The 23,437-nt window shown below is 37.3% G+C and overlaps 1 protein-coding gene across 5 annotated transcripts in view; it reads right to left on the bottom strand.

The window, feature by feature from the left end:
* The window catches only part of FAM13B (family with sequence similarity 13 member B), a 44,965-nt gene that overhangs the window by 19,213 nt on the left and 2,315 nt on the right, over positions 1–23,437 (bottom strand). For 3 of the 5 annotated variants that reach the window (XM_042014544.1, XM_042014541.1, XM_042014543.1), the window contains exons 2-9: positions 15,091–15,257; positions 13,938–14,128; positions 13,281–13,493; positions 10,981–11,158; positions 10,214–10,358; positions 7,987–8,144; positions 2,175–2,216; positions 1,018–1,173 (exon numbers count right to left, since the gene is read on the bottom strand). In XM_042014544.1, the coding sequence (XP_041870478.1) occupies positions 1,018–1,173; positions 2,175–2,216; positions 7,987–8,144; positions 10,214–10,358; positions 10,981–11,158; positions 13,281–13,493; positions 13,938–14,094 (1,049 nt within the window). In that variant the 5' untranslated portion in view covers positions 14,095–14,128; positions 15,091–15,257. Of the gene's footprint in view, positions 1–1,017; positions 1,174–2,174; positions 2,217–5,178; positions 5,333–7,986; positions 8,145–10,213; positions 10,359–10,980; positions 11,159–13,280; positions 13,494–13,937; positions 14,129–15,090; positions 15,258–21,257; positions 21,281–23,437 lie in introns of those variants that run through there. The other 2 variants (XM_042014542.1, XM_042014545.1) reach the window with 2 other exon arrangements.

Here is a 23,437-nt window from a genome sequence, read left to right as displayed (position 1 = left end):
CTGGAATAGTCCCCGTGCCAGAGGAGGATACTGGTTTCAAACCGGCAGTGATGGCACTTGGAGCCTCCCCCTCTGTGAGATCAGCCAACCTTTACAGCACTCACACTGCAACTGAAGGAATTCAGCTGCCACAGGGCTTCGAGGCAATTACCCATTTACAAATTACTTCAAAGACATTAAACCCCTAGCACTAAAACTCAGATTTAATTGATCATTACCAGCAACGATTATTACTTTTATGATCCACTGCAAACTTTATTCTTGTCTTCTAAAATCAGTAAAGATTGAACAATTTAGAAAAGCGCATTTGAGTCTCTGAACACTTCATGTATTGCAGGCTCTGTTCATGTATTCCACCTCTGAGCAACAAAGAAATTTAGGTACCGAAATCTTAACAACACATTTTTGGAGTCTGGATTAATCACAACTACTTACTTTAAATAAAGCACCAAAATGTACCAGCTTCCAAATGCTGTCATGGCAATCACTACACTCAAAAAATGGCTTGATTTACAAGAAAAATAAAATCTGATCAAATAAGGTTGGAACTCTGCAAATAGACCCACAGCGCTCATTCTACATATTTTTGGCTGTTTCATTGACACTGGCAGCCAAAGTAGTAAAGTAGCTATGTTGACATGGAAAGACAGGGTTATGAAACTGAAAGGGAAGCTACAATAGCTTTAATATGTTAGAATTTTGTCATAAATCATATCGGTGAGATACGAATGAAAGCACTTGAGTAAATTTAAGTTCCTGTGCTACTTGCACAGAATTCAGCAGTAAAACATACACTTCACAGCGTTTTTACCTACAATATCAATTTAAAATATTTGCTTCAAGAGCTGTTGATTACTGGCAACCAATGGAGCTTGATTTGTTTTAAAATAGATAAAACTGAAGTCAACAGCAGAAGTCGTAACTTTTGGGTTGAGATGGGGAATTTGGGTAGGTTCTTTTGGAAGAGTTAAGACATACAATCCAATAGAATTCATTACAAACACAACAAAATCTTACTGGTTGTTAGATCCTTCCTCATCCCCACTGGGATTTTTTGTTTCATTGTTACAGCCCAGTCTGTGTTGGTGTATATGTTTCAGATCATTATCTAAGCTGCTCTGCAGGTCGAAAAGATGCTGTTCCACAGCTGCTCTGATTGTTCTTTCTAAAATGCTAAAAAGAATAAAAGACAGAAGAGTCCTATTAAGAACACTACTTTTGCATTGGTCAACTACACAGAAAGGCAGAGATAAACTTTACGTGACAGGAATCTTTGATGGCAGTACTTCAAGGCAAAAAGAGACTAATTTTTCCAGAAAGGCAGTGGAAATTACTACACTTAATATTTTTGAATCCATAAGATTTACATGAAGTATTATGAACTTTATCAACAGTATTTTAAGAGTAATCAACACATTACAATAAGTAACCTATTTTTTAACAACTATACATAAAAAACTTATAAAAGCCTTATATGTTAATGTGACAGTAAAATCCTGTAACAGGTCAGAGTCAACCCTGGAGCAGGTTCCACTTCAGCACATGTGGCTGCACCTCCTCCTGAACAGGGCTGTAATCTTAAAAGGCAAAAGCCAACAAATAGCAGACACAATCAGCAAGTACCTGATGAAGGATATAGGATACACCCAAAAATTCATCAAGAACAGTATTCTTTAAAAACAGACTACTCTGCTGAGTGCCTCTCAGCCAGCTCATCCCAAATACACAAGAGGCCTCCAGAAGTCCTCCTATAAAAATCTTAAACTATTTAATCCCATTTTAACCCCGACATTGTGCTTTTATTTTCCCTCCACATTTGTACACAGAATTCCACTGAACTGTACTCAATATCAATGGTGCTAGAATTACAATTTGAATGCTATCATAATATTAAGTAAATGTATCTTATGATGTATCTAATTGTAAAACCAAAGCTTTGGACTCAACATGCAAGCACACCATGCTCTCATGCTCCTGCAGTCAACAACGCTGACAGGCATTATGTATTTCCTGCATTAGTGTTAAATGCCACCAGTGAAATCCTTCACACTAGAATATGTCCATTCACAACGGTAATCATAAAACTTACTGCATTTTTTTGAAAGGATACGTAACTTCTATGCATGCTCTAGTAAGAGCACAACTCAAACATTTTATACTTTCATTATACTTACTCTGCAGAGGCTGGCAAGATACTTATGGGAGAGATATGAGCACTGCAATAAAGAAAATAGAAGTTAATATAATGCAAAAACATCACACTAAAAAGTCTTGAAGTCAACAGAAAGCAACTTAGAAAATACTTAAATATTTCATGTGATGCAGCTAAGAGAAGTAGAATAAACATGTAAAGAGCACCATGAGTTGCAGTTCCTTTATTATTTAAATGACAATATCTTCAGGAACACCATCACAAGGCAGAAAGCTGTAGAGGTAGCAATGCAGACTTCTGTCTCTCAAGAGCCAATATTTGTTGTGTTATGAAGCTCCAAGCTCTCAGATGTGTGGTCTTTCCCATGGGAAATACTAATCATTTTGTAGCCAAACATTTCCCGACACCTTGCTTAAGAATGCAGATTTTAACCTTGCTGCCTAAAGCAAATTCCAAATTACTCTGCTTTCCTCCATAGGTTCTTCCCACTGTTGCATAATTTTGCTCTGCAACGTTCAACAGATCTGCAACACTCTCTGAGCATAGCTACAACATTTCAAGTGCAAGGCAGACTATGGGACAGGAGCCTGGCATTTGTAAAGCATCTGGAAATCTCCAGGCAAAGCCACTTCAGCCTAGAATGTTAAACTCCTCAAGGAGGGGTAGGAGGGGGAATTCAACATAACTAACACAAGTCAGTTAATTCATGTGTATGTGGTCCCTCTACAATTTTTCATTAATATGATTAAAATTTTATTATAAATAGCATACCTAAAACTTTAGACAAAGTGACAGTAAAGAATAAAAGATGAGAAATCTACTACAGACAGCAGCGAGTTGCAACACAAATACCTCACTCAGAAAAAAGTAAATACTAATTTCAGCTTAACTTGGAGGCAGGGAGGGAGGTAAAAAAAGGCTTTTTCTTTCTATTACAGATAAAGAACCTCAAAAAGCTAAAAAAGAAGATTTTATTCTACTGTTTACCATGCAACAACACTGTTGCCAGACAAAGTTGATTTTAAATATTATTTCCATTAATGCATAAGGTAAACCCTGAGCTTGCCACTCCCCTGGAGAAATGAGCAAGTTATTACCTCTGTGAGGTACACTATCAGTTTTGAGTGGTATGAGCCTTCCTTGCACTAAAAAATGTAGACAGTCTCTCTGTTTACCCAAGAATAGTTTCAACACAGCAAAGAGTATCTTGGTTAGAACTTATGAGGTTTATTAGTAGTTCCACCACCAGAGAGAGAAATCACCTCAAGCAGACTTTCTACTTTTCCTTCCTCCAAGTAGATGAAATACAAGCAATAAAGGACTTTCAATTAAACATAAGATGATAAAGAAAGTGGTTAAAATATTTATTTAAAAATAACTATACCCGTTTGCCTTAGACACCTTGTACTCGGCCAACAGCAGAGTGCATAGCATTTAAACCCCACTATGGCACAAGTGAACAAGCAGGTACTCATAGATGCTTTTAATTTCTTTTCTTCCCCCTTTTTTTTTTTTTTTTTGTGGAAACTGGCTGACAAATGAAGTTCATCTTATGATTTGTGTGTGTGTTTGCCTGGTGAAAAGCCAAAGCTGATCTATTCCAAATGCATTGACAGAACAGGCAGCACACAACTGCTATTTCAAAACAGACACAGCTTTGGGAAATTAGAACACCTGACACAGAAGCCAGATCTTGTAGCCACTAATTTCAAAGCTACAGATCAAACAACTGAGGGGGAACACACTGGCATTTTGTATTTTTCTTACAAACAAAAAAACAGCAGGAGGTAGTTTACAGCTTAAGATATTTACATTTCATTTGTATTTCCATGCACAGAAGCTCAGCACAGCCCTACTACCTGTACAAAGTAGATTTGCTGAGAAACATATTTTATATTAACAACAGTTGAAATAAAAAATGAAAATATGAAGCTGCAAGTTTAGCTTCATGAACAAGGTAAGAGAAAAGAAGCATGATCTTGGAAAAATACCCCAGTAATATTTCAAAATATGAAAAATGTCGTTTTAAGTACCTATCTCAGTAAGTTCTACAAAAGTTGCATTATAAAAGGTATGCTTGTATTCTAAAGGTACAAATACATAATTGCGTAGATTGAAACCGATTTACTATTAAAATAGTCACTCCTAGGACAAACTGGGAGAAAAAAAATGAGGCAATCAGAGCACAGAACGCTGCAACACCCTAATTGCAGAAGAAAAACTCAGTCAAGGACACAAGTACAAACACTATTTATAGGAAACTGTGATGACTTGAAATCCTTTTATTCTACCACTTGAGACAATGAGGAACTGTGTCAAGAATAGGGAGAATCAAACTCATCTCCAAAGAATCCAAATGATTTCAGACATGGTTCACAACAAAATTTTCCATCCTAGTGTGTAACCTTCAGCCCCCAGCACAGGATGGTTCTCCAGGTGCTTTTACTCAACACCTTTAGGAGCATTAGAGGTACTCAGCAAAAGCTGTGCATAAATCAGCAGTATTACAAAGCCTGAAGAATCCTCTTACTACATAAAGAAAAGCTAACATTTTCAACTAATCACTTTAGCATTTAAGCACTTTCTGAAACAAATGTGACAATCTTAGGCGAAAAGCCATTACAACTTCTGAGCCCACTACCACAGTTCAAGGATACTTTTTAAAAGCTGTAATTTATACTGCCAGACAGAGCCTTAACGCAGCATGACACAGCAAGACACAGAAAGGTAAACATCTTTGTTTCATAGTGCTAACTCCCTCCTGAGAATCCCTTCAGCACCGGCTCCCTATCCATAAAAGGTCCCGGCAAAAACATACCTTGAGTAGGAAAATACATTAACTGGAGATAAAACATGTCCAAGTTTTCCTTGGTAATTTCCTGACCGTACACAGATTCTTATTTCTCATTAAAATAATCAGTTGTGACATTATTTCATTTCCTGTCTCCAAACTACATCTCATCTCACATAATTTTAAAGCCTTACTTGCAATCATATCAAAACGACATTTTCCTTTAATATATTACCTGTGCAGCAGAACTTTGCAGGCCATTCTGATTATTTTTGCTATCCCAAAAGAGCACTTCATGTAAAAATGCTTCATTTGGAAGCCAGCAAAGCGTGATGTGGGCTGCTGGCTGTGCATGCTGCTGGCTGGGCTCCGGGGGCTGCCTGCGAGCCGGCACCTCTGGAGTGCTGCACTAAACCCTGCAGTCTAAATAGAAATTGACTGCAACATGAGGTCACTCCTGACAATAAGCTGCCCAATCAACACTTGAAAGCTCTCCTAACGTGTTGTTTACAGATTTTCCAGGATGGAAGGAGGAACAAGTATTTGGATGTTAAAAACAGCACTACATTAAAATAATAATGTATTTCCTAGCAATTTAGGCAGCTCTTCTCTTTGGTCAGCTTTACCATGCATTTTGTCTCCCTTGGTGGCTGTTAATATTATCACTTGTCTCTGATCAGAGCTAATTAAATCACAAAAGGGTTAACAAAAATATCACAGAAGCAGTGAGGATGTTGCCCTTGTCACTGCATTTAGTAGAAACAAAGCAAACTGTTTATACAGCTTACTGCCTGTCATATCTCATATTTTTACACACAAAATCTTGAGAAGTCCAAAACCAAAGAGTTTTTATAGTAGGCTTCTAACTGACAACATTTGAGATGAACTGTCCAATTAAAGCAAATACTGCCTGGCAAGGCTCAGGGATGAAAACTTTGGAATAATGACAGAGAAGGATTTTAAAGTACTTATTTCAACAGCATGTCTTAAAATTCAGCTGCAATGCTGAGTCAGTAGTTCTTTACTCCAAAAGTCAGGACAGCAAAAAGAAAAAGAGCCGTGGGGAAAAGGCTTCTGGTAAAGGAGAACAGTTTCCCTTATGTGCTCACTGCCAACCTGTAAGCAACAAATGCTCCCTGCTGGGTAACGGGCTCAGAGATCACTCCACAGGTTTATTAGAAATACCACTTTCAAGCAGTCACTAAATCAAAGTGCATTAATGATTATCCACATTCTTACAAGATCTCTAACTCAAAGTCAAATTAACACCACGCAGGGTAGGAAGGTCATAGGTTTCAGCAAGAACAAACAGAATGAGTAGAAAAAAAGGTAGTGAGCACAATTAGAAGCAAGTTATAGTCCAAATAACAAGGAGGAAGGTCAGATGCCCCGCTGTACAGATCAAGATAAACAATCTCTTCTACTTCTCTCCACAGAGAGACCAAAATACACAGATATTTTGATCCCAAAATCTGACAGCAAAAAGGCAACAAAACCGCAGGTTAAAGAACTGCAAGAATCACGTTTAAGATCTAAGTCTCCTCCTCCTTCCTGTATAAGCTGCCACAGGCTCTACATCAGGACAAAGATAAATAATCCAAATAAACCTGCATTAACATTTAGTTTCTTAATTTTATTTCTTTTTTTTTTTTTACATCAAGAAACTAAGATCAAAAAAAGGCCAATAGTGCATACATAAAAGCCATTAGGTTTGGGAAAATATTTACAGTATTCATAGTGGTTAAAAGTTTAGTAAAGAACACTTTCTCATTCCCCTTTTTTTTTTTTTTTTTAATGTTTCCTGTAGTTGTTCTGGTTTTACAGTCAAAATTCTCCTTCTTCTAGAGGATTCCTACTTATCTTTCCCCACAAATTATGTAAAATGCCAACCATAATTAATGCCTATTCATTTTTAATTAACCTTAAACATCAAGTAAAAATGTTTTTTTCTTCAGGCTATCCAATTTAAACTCTCCAACATGTTGAGTTTGTCACTACTGCTGTGTTTACACATTCCAGAAGCAACCTAATACCTGTGAATAGTTAAACTGCAACTTTTTAAAAATTTAATTCAAACTAAAAATAAGAAGCTTTACTACCAATAAAGATATTTAACTATTAAAATATAATTTAAATTACAAAACAAAAAAACATGGTTCTGTCATTATTTGATATTTTACAGCTTCTTGCCATGGAGTAGAATGAAGCATGCAGCCAGCAGCTGAACAGATTCCAACCCAAAATCCACATTCTTGAAACTACCCATTCTTAGGCAGCAACTTACTTGTGATTTTCCCTACATTTCTTCTGCTTTTATTATTTTTATTATAGATTCCTCCTCACTCCTCCCTACAAGTTCTTACATGCAATGCCCATACCAAACACATGCTGTAAAGGGGAAGAGGTAAAATTCACCATCTGTAGAATGTAAACTCTAAGTACAAGTAAAGCATATCTAAAAATAAAACCTTGTGTACTACAAGCAAGTAAAATATAAATCTGTGTACTACAAGCAAGCACCGATAAGCTCTCAAATGAAAGTATGATTTTATGTTTAGGCATCTCTTTTACGAGAATTGCTCTTAAAAGCTGACTCCCCCTCCAACATTCCTGCCTATATGACATTTTGCAACTTCCAAACCTGCCCACAGCTCTCTACCAGCATGTGACAAGAAACAGTCCTAGGATTTCCCATTGGAAGGATGGTACAGAACACGCTGGAATCTACCAGTACGCAGATTCTTCTTATTTCTGCTATAAAATTTATCGTTTAAATACCACTTTACAGTTTCACTAAAATATGCCCTTTTTACCTTTCCCTGCATAAATCACCATCTATAATCCAATCTGAGTTCTACAGGCATTCCTCTGCTGAATTTGGAAACAGTTATTTTAACCCGTATTTTACTATTGGAAGAACTGCACCTGCTTCTAAAACTTCAGTTTGTAGACACCAACACTTAAAAGTCTGACAGTTTCTCTCTCTGACAGAATAAATTACAATCCAAATTTAAATCCAAACTCCAAGGCAGAATCAAGTTACCTTGTTGATGCTGTAACATTCCGGGAATCCGAGAGAGTCCCTGTCATATCTAGATGCACCACAGCTGGCCTTTCAACAGGTTTCTCTGTGCTGTCTTCTGGAAGTTCTTCTGACTGCTCAAGCTTTACATCTTCCTCTTCTTCCAAGAGATCATTGAGCTAAAAAAGATTTAACCAAAGTCAATGGATTGAAAAGTTCCTTTCAAAAGGTCCAGGGAATTAAAAGAGCATGAAAGGTACGAAAGTAACGTGTAGTAGGGGAACACTTCTCAATTTTAGGAAAAAACAGGCACACTAGACTTGCTTTTATGTAAAACCATAAATTCTACACCATTAAAAAGTTGCTTTTGAACACTGGACAAAAACTGAAAAGCAAGAAGCACCTCTGATGCCATAAATAAACACAAGCAGAATGAAGAAACAACAAAATCCCAACCACACTGAAATCATGAACTACAGAACCTTTCTTCTTCTATGTCCAAAACAGATAATTCTACTCTATTCCACAGGTAGCCTTATTCATGTATCAGAAGCATTTTCAAACCCTCCTAGGGAAGGCAATACAGAAGTCTATGAAGCCAAACTTCAAAGATCTGAACGAACACTTAAAAAGTTTCTGTGCTCTTGTCTATTTTTGTTTCTTTGTTTCCACACACAGATGTTTTTACTGAAGCAGCAAAATGCAGCCAATTCAAAAGCAAAACAATATAGCCAACTGGCAACTCAAGACAGTCAACTTCATTTTTTAAAAAGCAACTACATCTAAAACATGAAAAGGTAAAGAGAACAAAGTGATTCTGTTTGACTTCCAAGTTGCCTCTGTGATTGATTACTGATCTCCCAATCTTGCAAACCCAAAAATTAAAGCAGCAGCCTCAAGAAAATATGTTGTATAGAATCTATCACCAATGTAAAACAAAAACACAAAATTAAGAAGAATTGAAACTTCAGAAGTTTAAGATTACACAGAAGGCAGAAAGGAGATATTCGTTAGTTTTTAAAAGGGGTGTAAGTTATATGGCACTACATTTCAGGCAAGAAATGTATTTATCCCTGCTTTTCCTCTGCAATTGCAAGAGGATGTGCCAGTGAAGCAAAAGCAAGCCCACCCACACACTGGGGCAGCTGCCAACGGGGCTGTGCCCAGCGGGGACAGCGGCCCTTCTGTCCCCACTGCACCGGCCCCCGACAGAAGCGCACTGTTGACATCTGGTGGAGACACCACGAAATTAAAGGGACACCCCACCAGCCCTCCAACGAAGGGAAAAAACAAACAAAACTACACACCAAACAGACTTTGAGCTTAGGAAACCCTTTTGCTGAAACATATAATGAGGCACAGCCAAATCAGTAATTTCAAAGCACGAGAGAGAGCACAGAGCAGCTCTGGTTTACAGAGCAGTTATCCCAACTCAGCAGCAGCCCCCAGCCTCTGGCTGCAGGAGTCACAGCACAGCTTTGCTGAGCAGCTCCCTGCACGCAGCAGGGCTGTGGCAGCCCTCAGTGCCAGACATATCCCTGCATGGAGCTTTGCAGAGCTGCAGTGCTTGCTCAAGGAGCTCACACAGCAGACGCTGCTCACTCTAGAACCTGCTGCCCATGCCTGGCAGACCAGACCAACATCTACTGCAGGGAAGAGGAAGCAACCAACTGCCCCAGTACTTGCCTTACCTGTCTTGCTAGAGGAGGGGTTTGTGAGATAGGCTTTAAAATTCAGTACTTCTTGTTACCTACCTTAGCAACTGCTTATTATTTATCCTGTTTCTTGTTTACAGAAAATACATCATTTTCAAGTCTTAGAATGAGAAACACCATTCAAAAACTTTGGCACAGGAAAGCACCACTGATAACATCAAGTGGAGTGCAAGACCCTGCATGTTCCTGTAAGACACACCTAGAAATACTCTTGACCAACAAGAAAGTCATTCTTCATTCGATCAAAAAACAGTTCTTCTTTCCTAAATTGGCAATTTTAAAGCTGTTTACAACAGTGTCTCTCTGTTGGGCAGGATAACACTGTTGGTTTAGTCCCTATGTGTTTTTTAATCTAGCACAGCTATGCTTATTACAAAAGCATTAAGAAAATTAAGAAAATGCCGGGTTTTGTCAGTTTACAAGAAACTTCTCAAAGTCATACTAAAGAAACTGTATTTCAATATATCTTTCATAAACATAAATGTGTAACAGGCAGTTAAGTGGTAACATATTGCCATTCAAAATATTCTTACCTGCTCAGTTATTGAGCTTAAATCATTAGTAGATGAAAAATCTTCCTCTTCATTTTCAAAAAACTCATAGTAGTTCTCCAGAAGTCCTGCCATTATTCTGCTAACTATTTCTTGTTCTTTCAGATCCTCCACATCTGTGTAAATGCTGAAGATTTCAACACTGTTTTAGTTTAAAAATCTAAATCCCACAGTTCCTCAAAGAACACCTCTGAATGTCTTCTATGACTAAGTGCTACACTTCACAACATTATCCTCTATCCATTCTGAACACACTGAATTTAAAGCATGCCTTCACACTACTGCCTTATAAAGCTTTATACTATTTTATATTTTACAATAATGAATTAGCAACTATTTAGTCAATTAATTTTTCATGAGGAATATTTAAAATTCAAGTATTTTCCTGTGGTGAGGAAACAATAGTATAAACTGGTAGTTTAACAGCTCCTCCCAGAATTGTTTTCTTGCTACAAATAGCAGTCTTACATATTATCACTAAAATATTTCAACCTCAGAATAAATACAGTAATGCAACAATCAAACCAGTGGTTTCTCACGCCACAACTCATAGACGAGCTGCTGTTTAATTCTTAGCAAAAATTGTAAAACCAAACTGGGGTGAGAAAGTGGGTGGAAACAGAATGATTCTGCCTGAAACATATTGTGCACTTTGTTACTGTTGCTCACAGGCCAGGAATGACTTTAAAGTACAGAGAGACACTCAAATTCCCACAGAAACACTGAATGAACTTTTATAATTAACTTACTGAAAAACATCCGGGCCAAAGACTGCAGCTAAAGAACTTGCTGACCAAATTTCTTCATGATGCGATGCTACGTTAGCTAAAAATTTACACAGAAACTTTAACAAACTGTAATTAACAGGTGGAAGCTGCTGCAAGAGGAACCTCAACTTTCTTCCAAATTCATCTTCATTATTGTAATCTGAAAAAGTAATAAAAATATTTTAATCTCAAAGAAGATATCTGCTTTTTAATATTTGATACTGATCAGCTTTTTTACTATGACCATTACTTACTTCTGAAAGTACAAGTAATTTGGTCAAACCACAGCCTAAAATGTGAGAATTGACTTGCATTTGTCCAATATTATCCACCACATTCTCTTCTGCACATTTTCCCCAATTAATGCTCACTCAAATTTCTGATTTCCGAGGGCAAACTTTGCATGTTTTTGTTTTACCACTGTCACATCACAACTGCTTTGAAGAAGAGCTCTAGAGACAACAACAGCTCCAGATAGTGACTTAACTGTCATCAAGTTAAATTCTTCTGGCAGACAAGCCACTTTGACACCTTTTCCTCTACAAGCATCCCATTCTCACCACTCTACTTGCTTTTATAATACTTAACTGATAAATCCAAGCTATCTCAATGCAATCATCTTTACACATGCTTAGTTCAAAGCTTACTGATTCAATTTCAGATCTCAAAAAGGGTCACCATAAAACCTCCTCATTCTCACCCCACTTACCTACACTCTTCATCAAAGTATGTCCCCATAAAGCTCATTTGTTACCTCATCTGCCTTACAGGCAGCAAGGTTCAAAAAGTTTACAGCTGTTTATACCTAACTGAGAAATTCAATATATTGGAAAAGAAATGTCAGGAAAGCAAAATGGGAGAAAAATTGATAGAAAGAGGCCTCCCCTTCTTTCTCAGACACTTGAAAACTCTTCTAAGATCAGTTAGAGAGGGAAAAGTACGTTTGAAGATGATGAGCCATCATTGCCTCTCTAGATGAGAGAGCAGAGACATCCCAGTCCTTAATATCAAAGCAAAGAGTGAGTAAATTCCCTAAGAGCATGTACAGGAACACTAAGCAGGAACTGTACAGGATTTCATTTGCTCAGACACAGTCAACATCTACAGCAGCTGAATACAGGGAACCAAGCACATAAAATAGTTGTTTCAACACATAACACAACAAAATGAACATTCCATTGACAGTTCTTACTGTAGAAATGCATTTTGGAAACAGAACAGAAAAAAAAGACTTTAAAAAGTACTTTAACAATGTAGACTTTTAAAAAGAAAGGGAGCACAGAGAGGTGATAATCAAGACCACTTTGAACATACACATCTCCATGTTTTGTCTAACCAACCCGAAATCTAACAAATCTGAAATTTAAGTTCTAAACAACCAGAGACCAAAAGGGAGAACGTTCTTACCCTCTAACTGAAGTCCTGAGGCACTGAAGCATGGATACACACTTGTGGGACACATGGCCTAGTGCACTGGGACCACCACATTCACAACTCAGTGACTCAAATCACCTGTCTTTGAGGAACCACCTGCCTGCAAAGAGCTTCTAACATGCATGGAGGCCACACCTTGCTGTATAAGGAAGCTATCCTGAGGACTAAGCCTGACCTAATGATATGGAAGAACTGCTGAAGAGAGAAAAGACCAGAACTAACATATGGGTCAACAATTACTACCACCTTCTGCATTTCTTTAAGCAATTCCACTGCTTCAAATGCAGCTGATGATGTAATTCTGGACACTAACTGAGATATGTCTGTCAGACAGGCAAAACCCAATTAGAGGAAATCAGAAGTCTAATTTTAGCAGCTGAAAACACTGTTTAAGGGTTTATGTGGTTTGATTTCCTTGTTACAGATAACTTTCAATGCTTCTGAAATAACTTTTACACTTACAAAAAGACAGTAAAGACAGTAAGCTGCAAGTTTAAGCAAAGTTTCTCCACATTTTTAACAAAAGGGAACTAAACGGGGACTTGCAGGACAGAAAGAATCCATATGTAAACCCATCCACAGTGATCTACTCAAAGACGGGAGGAAAAAGCCAAATTTCACACTAGATTTTATAGTCATAGAAGGGAAGTCTGCTGTCACACTGAGTACACCTCAATCCCATTTCCAGTCCTGACAGATAACATTGCAACCAAAGCACACAGCACTATCATCATTATTACTACACAGAGCACCAAAGACACCTTAGTGCCACTACAAATCTCAATTCAATACTGGGTTTTACTCTTAAAATCATAAAACAAAAACATTGAATCAAAAATAGTTATTACCTTGAGAAAGTTGCATCAAATGTATGTGCAAACTGCCTGGAATAACTGGCTCTGGAAGTTCTTGAAGAAAAAATCTAAGAAGGCTAATAGCTGAGGGTACATCTGCTTCTTTAACCAGGTCCACATCTTCTCCGTTATCATATCGTTGCCGGAGCCACTCCACTGTCTCAGCATTCCCATTGACTTGGAAAAGTCCTTCTTGTTCCAGACCCCCTGAGTTAGAAAACAAATTGCAGAAATAAACCTTTAGCTCCAGTATGGACTAATACATCAGAAAAATACTGATAATCAGATATGCACAATTTCCACACTGATTGAAACATTTTCTGAACAACAGTTTTGAAAGACTTCCAGCAGTTCTCTTCCCAACACACACAGTCTTGTGCCAAGGAAACAGTAAAATAACAAGGGAAATGTTAGCAGTTCCTAAACCACTGCATTTCCTATCAGGTGCCCTGCTGAGCTGACTGCATCACTGTTTGCTAGAAAACAGTGATAACCATAACAGAAAGAGCAAAGAAAGGAAGTACCTGAAACAACCAAATCACACCCAATTGAATAATTAACTTCAGAAAACAAGTACTCTTCAAACCCCACAATCTATTCTGTAAAATAACGTGAAATACATTTTTTTAAATACAGCAAGGTAATACATACCATGTTCCTCAATATAGTCCACAACATGGCGGACTATGAATGGAACCTCATTGTCTGGTTGCCCTTCTTGCTGCAGCTCATCAAGTGGAATTCCAAATATTTTGTTAGCAAGAACAGAGTTGCAGTTACTCAAGGAAGGGGAGGAGCTCTTCCTCATATCTTTTTGCAGCCAAAAATCAAAGCTGTCTTTTCTGTCAATAGAAGAAATTAAAACCAAAATCTCACTTCAATATATGCTGTTGAAAGCATTGATCTGTAACACAAAGTGTTTTATTTACCTAATGCAAATACTCTCTAGTCTGTCTCCATCCATTCACTGATTTAATGGACAGTTTTGTAATGGCTCCAAACACAGCTAACTCAATAAATGACTATCACTGAGGTGTTCTGTCCTCAACAGAGGACTGAGAAGAACGTATAGAGCAGCAAAGAAAATACAGAAAATTCTAGTTACCAAATTTCTAATTAAGTTCTAAGGTACTTTGGTAGATTCTTCCGTACTTTTTCTGGCAGCATTTAGTAGTCAGGCTTTCAGAACTCAATACAAAAGCTCCTCAACAGGAAACGAAACCAATGGATCATACCAAACCAAAACCCCAAGTCTCAATTATATGAAATGATTAAGTATTTTGTGATACACAACTGCACTGCAATAATTTTAAAATCTATTTGGCATTTTCTGGTCTACATAATAAAGCTTTCAACACCTGCATCAAATTAAAATTTTTACTGAACAGAAAACCCCCAAAGCTAGTTTCTGGATGCTCAGTGATACCATTCTGTCATGCAGAAGCTCAAGCTTCACTTGCAAGTCTTTGCTTGATAAAGGATCTAGATAGATAACAAAGGGCAGTGTAAGTCAGTCAAGCTGTTACCCTGTCAAAACCAAAATATTTCTTCTAGCAAAGAAAAAACTGTCCTTTCAAAATAAATAACAAAAAGAAAAGAAAACATACTTGCTTAAATGCAAGCAGTCACTTTCACAGGGGCTGGCACACACAGAACACGAAGTACCTGCTGTTAGTCAAAGCACTGCAAGCAAACTAAAATTCTCTGTTTACTAATAGGTAAATTCTAACAGATTAGACATTCTGAAATCCATACGTGTTTTTCTTTTTTTTCCCCCCCCAGTAAAACAAGTTAAGACACCCACCTCAGAGTACTTATACAGCCGAGTTTGAAAAACGCTGTCTGCGCCAGCTGCCCTCACTGACCAAGCATTCTTTTGTCATTTATGGTTGTTTAAGATTATGGCAAAAGATCAGCCTGTAGTTCCTCATTGAAGAATAGCAGAACTCGATCAGTACTTCAGCAGTTAATCTGAAAATAAGGAAAATATTATTAGATCATAAAGTTTTCAACAGTTTTAAACTCGGTCACGAATCTAAACATCACATTAGAGGAATTCTTGTCAAACCATCAGTTTCTGGTTCTGAACAAGAAAAGCATAAAGACCACATTAGCACAGCTTATGAGAGAGCCCCCTAGAACAGCAAATCCCTTTTTTCACTCACGAGTTAACCAAACCTGAAGCGAAAGTTAGCATGGGACATCTAAGTCTTAACAATTAAGAAATAATTTTCAGACTCTTACAATCCTCTTCCAAAGAATCAAGGAGGGCTAAGTAGGTTACACAGACTGTTTTAAAGTACCTACCATGCTAAAATATTTAATGGCTATGAAATTTTTAGAAGGATCTCAGGCACTGGTTTCATGCAACATCTTTAAACAGCAAGACCAAAACCAAAATCCTAACTAAGGAACATTTAGAGTCGACCAGTTTTTGGTGGTACTGATCATCTTTTCTAGGAAGTTGACAATGTGTCCTAACTGCCAGTTCAAAGTCCAAGTGATCATCAGATCTGGATACAGGAAGCAAAATCCCCCAAGTCAGATTCCATAGAACCACCCACATTTTTGCCACCTTTTATTTAGAATTCAGAATATAGGGACATTTTCCATGTTCTCAGCTCTCAAAATAGCTACAAAACCACATTAAATTGTCTTTATGGTTTTCTGTGGTATTAAAAATTTAAATTGCAGCTTCATGGCACAGTGGACCCAATGTAATGCCCAGAATCAGTCAAAGAGTCACCTCAACCCCTTGATCTCACCCATTACCTGCTCTAAATAAACTCAAGCAACTGTGACTGGGCAAAACAAGCTTGTGACATACACACTCGCATAACCACAACACACATCACCAAAACTAGACAATAAAGAGGCTTTCCCCAGCTTCAAAGTGTATTCACTGAAACCTTCTGTTTCATAACTGGAGATTGATATGACAGACTGGAGACAAGTACCTTCCCTCCCTTTGTTCTCCCATATCAGCTCTCGCTTCTGTTCCACATCAGGACAAATAAACTTCATCTTCGTTTGCAAATTCCTGACAACCAACCCCTCTGGTTTCAGTACCAAAATGCCAGACCATTAGCCTATCACAACAAGAACCCAGAGTACTTCCAGTAGTTTGAATAAAGCAGTTTTCCTGCTCCCAATCCCCCCCAAACTGCATCCATGTGCTAAGGGAATTGGTCATAAGCTCTGTATAAGACTGCTTCCACCTCCTCAGCATTTTCTTGCATTGAGGCCTAGAGCAAAAAATATTTCAGGCTTAAAATTGTTTAAATTGTCTCTGTCTATTGCCTTATATTACCCACAGGTTGTAAATCTGTTACATCTCACCCAAGTGAATGAATACTGGTCTGAGATCAGGACTCCAGGTGAGCTGAGAATGGAAAATGAAGGGTTATACTCCAGTCAACGGGTTTTATTTTTTTGGTTTTTTACCATCCTATTCAAAATTGTTATTGCAAATTCTCGGTTACTAAAAGATCCTGCCAGATTCCAACAGTGAAGCAGTTGCAATTCATGACCTTCCTATAATTTATGAAGGCCTTGTACAATCCTTTTTCTGTTTGTTTCAGTATATTAAGTGAAAGTTAACATAATCTTTGCATGTAAGTAGATTTCAATCAATCCCAATATAACATGCATATTTTAAAATATGAAGTTGCACACAGTCTATTTTCTCAAGTTCTACCAAAGTCAGCCTGTCCACAATGAACCAGAACACCTCACACTGGCCAGCTGTGGGGTTAAGGGCAGCTGGGAGAAAACCTTTGATGGATCTGCCACAATGCTTCAGGCTGACTTGCTAAAACCAACAAACAAACCTTCAAAACAAACATCACCTAATAAAAAGACCAAATTAGAAGTAACCACTTCTTTATAATACGGCACCAAATGAACAATCTTGAGGCTCAGCTTTCTCAGCAGAGGCAACTTTGTGCTCAGTTCACTGACATGAAAGCTCAGCCACTTTTGCCAGGTGCAGCAGATGAACAGGCTGCCTGAATATTAATTTCATTCAGGAGGCATGAAAAAAAGAGAAAAATACAGACTTCTATTTTAACTGGCTTGGCAACGTAACAATGAGGTTGAAACAGCCTGGTTGTCTCATTGTAGAGCAAAACCGGATTTACAACCAGGTTTATACTTTAAAGAAAGCTTTATATGGCTTATTATCACCTAGAAAAACTAGTGAAAGCCTCATTTTCACCCTCTCAGATACACGTACTTTTGCACACATTTCAATATATCGTTAGAGGCAACAATTTATTTTCAGAGCATTTTCTGTCTTTTCCCTTTTAGTTCAGGCTTTGGTACCTTCACAGGCTGTAATACAATTAATCTGACATTTACCAAATCTAGAAAGAGCTACAGTTAAGTAGCTACAGTTAAGTTATTCAACTTCCAGTAAGTTTTATTTCCTGCTATTTCCAACACTGTAAAAACTGTTAATAATTAAACATTTTATCTCCGCTTTTTATATGGATCAAAAGCTTCCCCACTTGCCCTCTCTTGACTCAGGAAGTGCAGCACTTCGCTGCAGACACATATGAAAACTAGGACAAGACATGTAACCTTCAGGATTATTTCCAGAGTCTTTTACAAATACTAAGCAATGTTGTGGAGTTTTTGAACACTTTTTTTTGCCCTGATCAAACAACTCAGGAAACAGGAGCTAACCCATTCAGTCAACTCTTTCTACTTTTGCCCATATTATCCTGATCCTTTCGAGCACGTGCTTGTCTCTCACAATTTCACAACCAAAATGCTTTGCAGGTTCCATCAAGAAAAAGAAAAAAAAATAGCAACTAAAAAAAAAAACCCACACAAAAGAAAACTACCTAGCTTGATTTTAATTACAAACATTCTGGTTACATTTTTTTCAGTCTACTTCCCCTCCTTGTTACAACAAACATTTTAAAACATCCTTAAGCTATAATCACGCTCTGCAAAACATAAATGCAGGAAACTAAAAATACACCTTATTATAACCACATATTATACCACAATTTTACAAGAGACTGAAAAAAACTTACTGTCCTTTACAACATGTTGAGCCCAAGCATCTTAAATGAGGGTAAAACACAGAGTTTTGTTCTGTATTGTGGATTTCAGTGCTGTCATGCATTATTTTAAAATTTTTAAAATTTAAGGAAAATTCTTCAGAGAGTCTACTGGGAAAACAGCACCATGAGCTTCATTTTCCCATCATAATAGCATTTACTTATCTTGGCAGCTCAAGAAGTATTTACAACCACACATGAAATGCCATTAAAAACCCCACAGAATATATGGCTAACTGTTAATATTTGAGGAATACACATGAAAATTTAGACTTACATTTAGTTCAGCTTTTACATTAATGACTGAAGTATAAATAATATACGGGTATGATTTTAAAGTCCTCAGGGTTCCACTACCTTTCCTTGAAACAAAGGAATGAAGCAACAAGTAAAAATAAACAAAGGCTGCAACTGAAACCATGCCATAGGAATGAAAACATTAATTCTGCATTTAGAATTTCTGCCACAAGTCTCAACTATTTAAGCAATTCTTTTATTTGCTTGTTTTATGTAGCAAGAAATTCATACTGTCTCTGAAGCCAAACCCAAAGCTAACACTGACTGCTGTTCTGCCCTATTTTTAATATATTATTTTGTGGCATTAGCAAACATCTCCAGTGACTTTTTTCTTAACACATAAAAGCAAAAACGAACTGTAAGATTTTCAGATAGGAAAAAAGCAACAAAATGGCCTGTCCCTGCTTCTCAGGAAACACACCTCAAGTTTTTTGGCTTTTTCAGCCCGCAGTGCTGTGACCCTGTGGACCACCACATGCCTGCAAACTGGGTCCTAAAAGATCACATACACATCCTCTAGTACAAAGAGGATCAATGCTCCTTGTCTGCAATAATTATTTACAAATAAAATTCCACAAAAAACATTAGTGTCTCAAAGTTTTTTTATTTCATACTCTATATTTGATAAGGAAAAATAATGTATTATGTTATTTATATGACTTACAGCTAGACAGAACTTGTAATGTCCCCCTGGATGCCTACAGCAAACATACTGTTAAACCCAAATAAAGAATTGATTTTTTGGCTAAGCTTGAAATTATCAAAGTTATATTTTAAGAATTTCTAAATGATGGCCAAAAATTAAGACACAGATTCCAACTTGGAGTCACAAGGAGCTCTCCTCATGTCATCTCCTCATGACATCATCCAGAGCCAGCTGCCAAGCGCGAGCAGGAGCAAGAAGGCTTCCCTGGGAAACTTTTGTGTCCCAGCTCACTGCAGAACACACAGAGCCATTTGCCAACTGCTGGAGTACACACTTGTTATGTTTCAAAAAAATGACAACCAGCACTCTTGAGCTTAAGTTTTGTTGAGTTAAAAGGAAACTAATTTTTTTTGTAATGTTATGTCAGAACTGTAACAATTGACACCGATTGATTTTTACGCCATTTGTATACTCAAACTACTGCTAGCATTCTCAATGGATGAACTGCTTTTGGGCAAAAGAGCTTTTGCTCATCTGATTTTCAGCTTTTGTTCAGCTAACAAGTAAAAACAGAGTATCTTGCTTGTTTGAATTAATCCAGTCAAAATTGAAAAGATGGCCAGGCTGGGGAGGGGATATGGCTTGGAATAAATTAATACAAAAGACAAACTGAAATAAACCCCACAAACAGAACTCTACCAAAAATCTAGGACACAGGAAAGGACAAACTTGTCTCAGGAGCAAGTTAAAGGCATGTAGAGATGTGCCACTGCTTGAACAGACACAGAACATCCTCCATTTAAAAGAATAATCACATTTAAGTACTCATTAATATATTTGTGTAGTCAAAACAATAATTATTTAAAATAAAATACTTAAAACCAGCAAGATTAGCTTAAAATAGATTCTTAAAGCAAGATTTCCTCTTTTTGACTGTCAGTGAAATCAGCTATCATGAGGTATTTTAGTCACAAGTCTAAACTGACAAATCAGACAACTGGGCTCAGTTATCATTTTAAATTTAATAAGCTGGTCCTCTTAAGCATACTGTTTGAAATTAAGTATAACTACAAAATTTAACTTGCAGCGTTGAAGGAATCCATGTTAGAGTAAGTATCTTCTCAAGCAGATATGAATTTCCTGCTCCCTTCATTTCTCATTATGGCTCCTAACTCTTCACTGCCCTGTTTGCTTTCTGGTCAAGTAGGAATCAGAAGGAAACCAGCTCATTGCAGTTTTGCACACAATCACAAAAGGAGTTAGCAGAAGCATGACCACCAGCTCTTCCATCAATGAACTGTTTGCCTGCGTATGCCTTCACATGCACACACACACACACGTTAAACCTCAATTCTACTAGCAGAAATTCTCCATTGTTTGCCACCAGCACTTCTGAGATAGTCTCAAAAACCACTCAACTGACAAAATACTGGTTACACTGACAAAGCAAGTAGAAGCACAAAAAATACAACATAAGATTTAGTGGAATGTAATTCTAACGCAATTTTTGTTTCCTGGGAATGTGGCAGCAAGCCTTCTAATTTACAAATTAGAGCAATTTAAATTAAGCCTTTATGTCCTTACCATGCAAGAAAGCAACAAAACACCTCATGAAAGTTCCTCTGGAAGAGATATAACAAAAACTAATAGAAATTTGGATTTCACCTTTTTTTAATTCACAAGCCAAGAAACTGTAATACTGATTAGTATTTATTTTCCAGTCATTATAGTTTAGTCTACAATTTCAGTTGACATAACCTGATCATACTGTCTCTGAAAAAGCCCATCCTACACAGACCTTCACAAGAGCCAGATCCTATCTATTAGAAAAACCTCAAATACAGGGACTGATTTAAGCAACATTCCAAAAAAATTCTACACTTTTAAAGAACAAGCTGAGAGATCACCAAAATGTTAGCTGGTTTTGATATGCAAAAGTAATGTTTTATATTCACTTACTAGATAAAATCCAAAGGCTTTTTCACAGCATTACAGCAACTTATAATCCTCCAACTACATTGTATCAAGAAAATAAAACCATCAGCGATACCAGAAAAAGTAGATGTTTGCTCAGTGCCTCACACCCACCACCACACACTGCCAGATTTGCTCTCATCTGCTGCTGCCAATGCACATGTGCAGAATTATAAAGAAACTTCCTGCTCACACAGATCCCATCACACTCTTAACAACAGTAGTTAATAAATAAAAAGGCTTTTGTATCTTGTGTAACAGCTAATTATATTCATCCTACTCGCCACCCCCCAATGCAAAGCTCTACTCCACCAACCGCACACATCTCATTGCCCCTGCACCAGATAATGCAGAACTTCAGTGCAATGGCATTATAAAAGTACAGTAAAGTAACAGACAGGAAGAAATTATCAGTAAAACTATGCAACTTGAGAGCTTCATGGTATAAAACTAAAGCAGTTTAACAATTGTCACTGCTGTTAAAACAGACTTTGGAACTGAATTCAAGCTACATCAGAGACAACAAAAAAGAAAACTATAAATATATAATGCACTTAATTCATTATACATAAGTTATCCTATTACATATATTTATCATCAGTTTGTTTCTCCCCTCCCAAACAGATAAGCAGAAATACACACTGGAACTCAGCAGATTACAAAATGGTTACACAGCCCCTTCACTATTGAAACACTGCCTTTGTCAGAACCTTGAGCACATGCCACCAAAATAAAGGACAGGCTCAGCCTCCCCACTACACTAAGACATTTCAGTGAAGAGTTCAATGCTGTAGCAACAATTCTCTGAATTTCAAGAGATAGGGAAAGAAAAAAAAAAGACAAAAATAAGAGATCCGGTACTGATGTCTCCTGTCAAAACTTGATGACTAAATTTGAAGACACCACCAGAAACCTTAAGGTTAAAAGTTATATTGCAGACTAAAATTAACTAACCTGATTACATTACTAGAGTGCCAAGACAGTAAAAGATTTCATTAAATGTGAAGTTCAGCAAAAAGGGGAGAAAACGTTTCAAACATACACACTTTTAAAGAGTATAAAGGAAGAAAGAGCCGCATTCGTAAGATTCCAGCTCTCACCTTTTCAGTTTTGCCCATGTATTATTATCCTACACAGCTGAGCACAAATTTTAATCCGGAACACACTGCAGGGAACACTGAACAGAAGAGACACACGAGGAGAGCTGCCAGCAAGACTGGAACCTGGACAATCAGCGCAGGGTCCCCACCAGATACAGGGCTCAGATCGAGCAGATGCCCCACCCAAACGTCCTTAGAAATGTCCAAACAGTGAAGAAAATAAAAACCATTTAAACCTCTCAATAGGAAAAAACCTCTGTAACCGCAGTCTTTGCTACAAGCTGTCTGAACACAAACATAAAGCCCTATCTGTATTTTAAGCTCGTTTGGCATATCTTTCTTTTCTTTTTTAAAACAAATATACAGGATTTCACACATTTACAAGGGAAAGACCACAAGACTAGAATGGTTTGTTACTATCACAATAGAACTATTTTCACTGATCAGAATACAGTCCTGCAAAATATTACCCATTTCTTGTAGTGAACGACTCCACCCATATGTTGCAAACATAACAGGTTTTGACCTTCTAAACTATGTTTTTTAGACTTCAAAACAAATCAGCTCTACAGGAAAAAAAATCCTGGTAGAAGATGCAGTAACAAATATATTATGGTTTTGGCTGCAATAATCCACAGAATTCACCTGAACTGACTGAATTTTCACAAATCTCAACAGCTGGCTATCAAGCCAGTACAAACTGTGAAGATAAATCTGAATTTACCAAAGCTTTGAGAGAGCTAGTCATTCTCAAACAAAATTTTTGCACGTAAGATCTCTTACCTTACAGAAGATAACAGTAAGCAAAACTGAATTGCTCAATAACTTTCCAGGGAGCAATGTAAAATTCTTGTATTCTCTGCCTGAATCCAATTTTGACAAGAGACATAAAGTCCCTCTGCTGAAAAACTGAAAGAGCCATCATTTTACAAACTGCATGACAAGTAACAATCTCCCTTTTCCGTAGCCCCTCACAGAAGATTTAATAGTCCTTCGATTCTGTACCTCCTCCTCGTATGTTTTGGATAAAGTGTTATTTTTCAGTCCTTAAATAACAGTCCTCAC

The sequence above is a fragment of the Corvus kubaryi genome, unplaced genomic scaffold (genome assembly GCF_017639235.1).
Source record: "Corvus kubaryi isolate FWS band 111438036 unplaced genomic scaffold, C.kubaryi_AGA036_p1.0 split2-37374, whole genome shotgun sequence".
NCBI lineage: Eukaryota > Metazoa > Chordata > Aves > Passeriformes > Corvidae > Corvus > Corvus kubaryi.
Note: the sequence above shows the minus strand (reverse complement) of the source record. Positions and strands in the feature narration are given on the sequence as shown.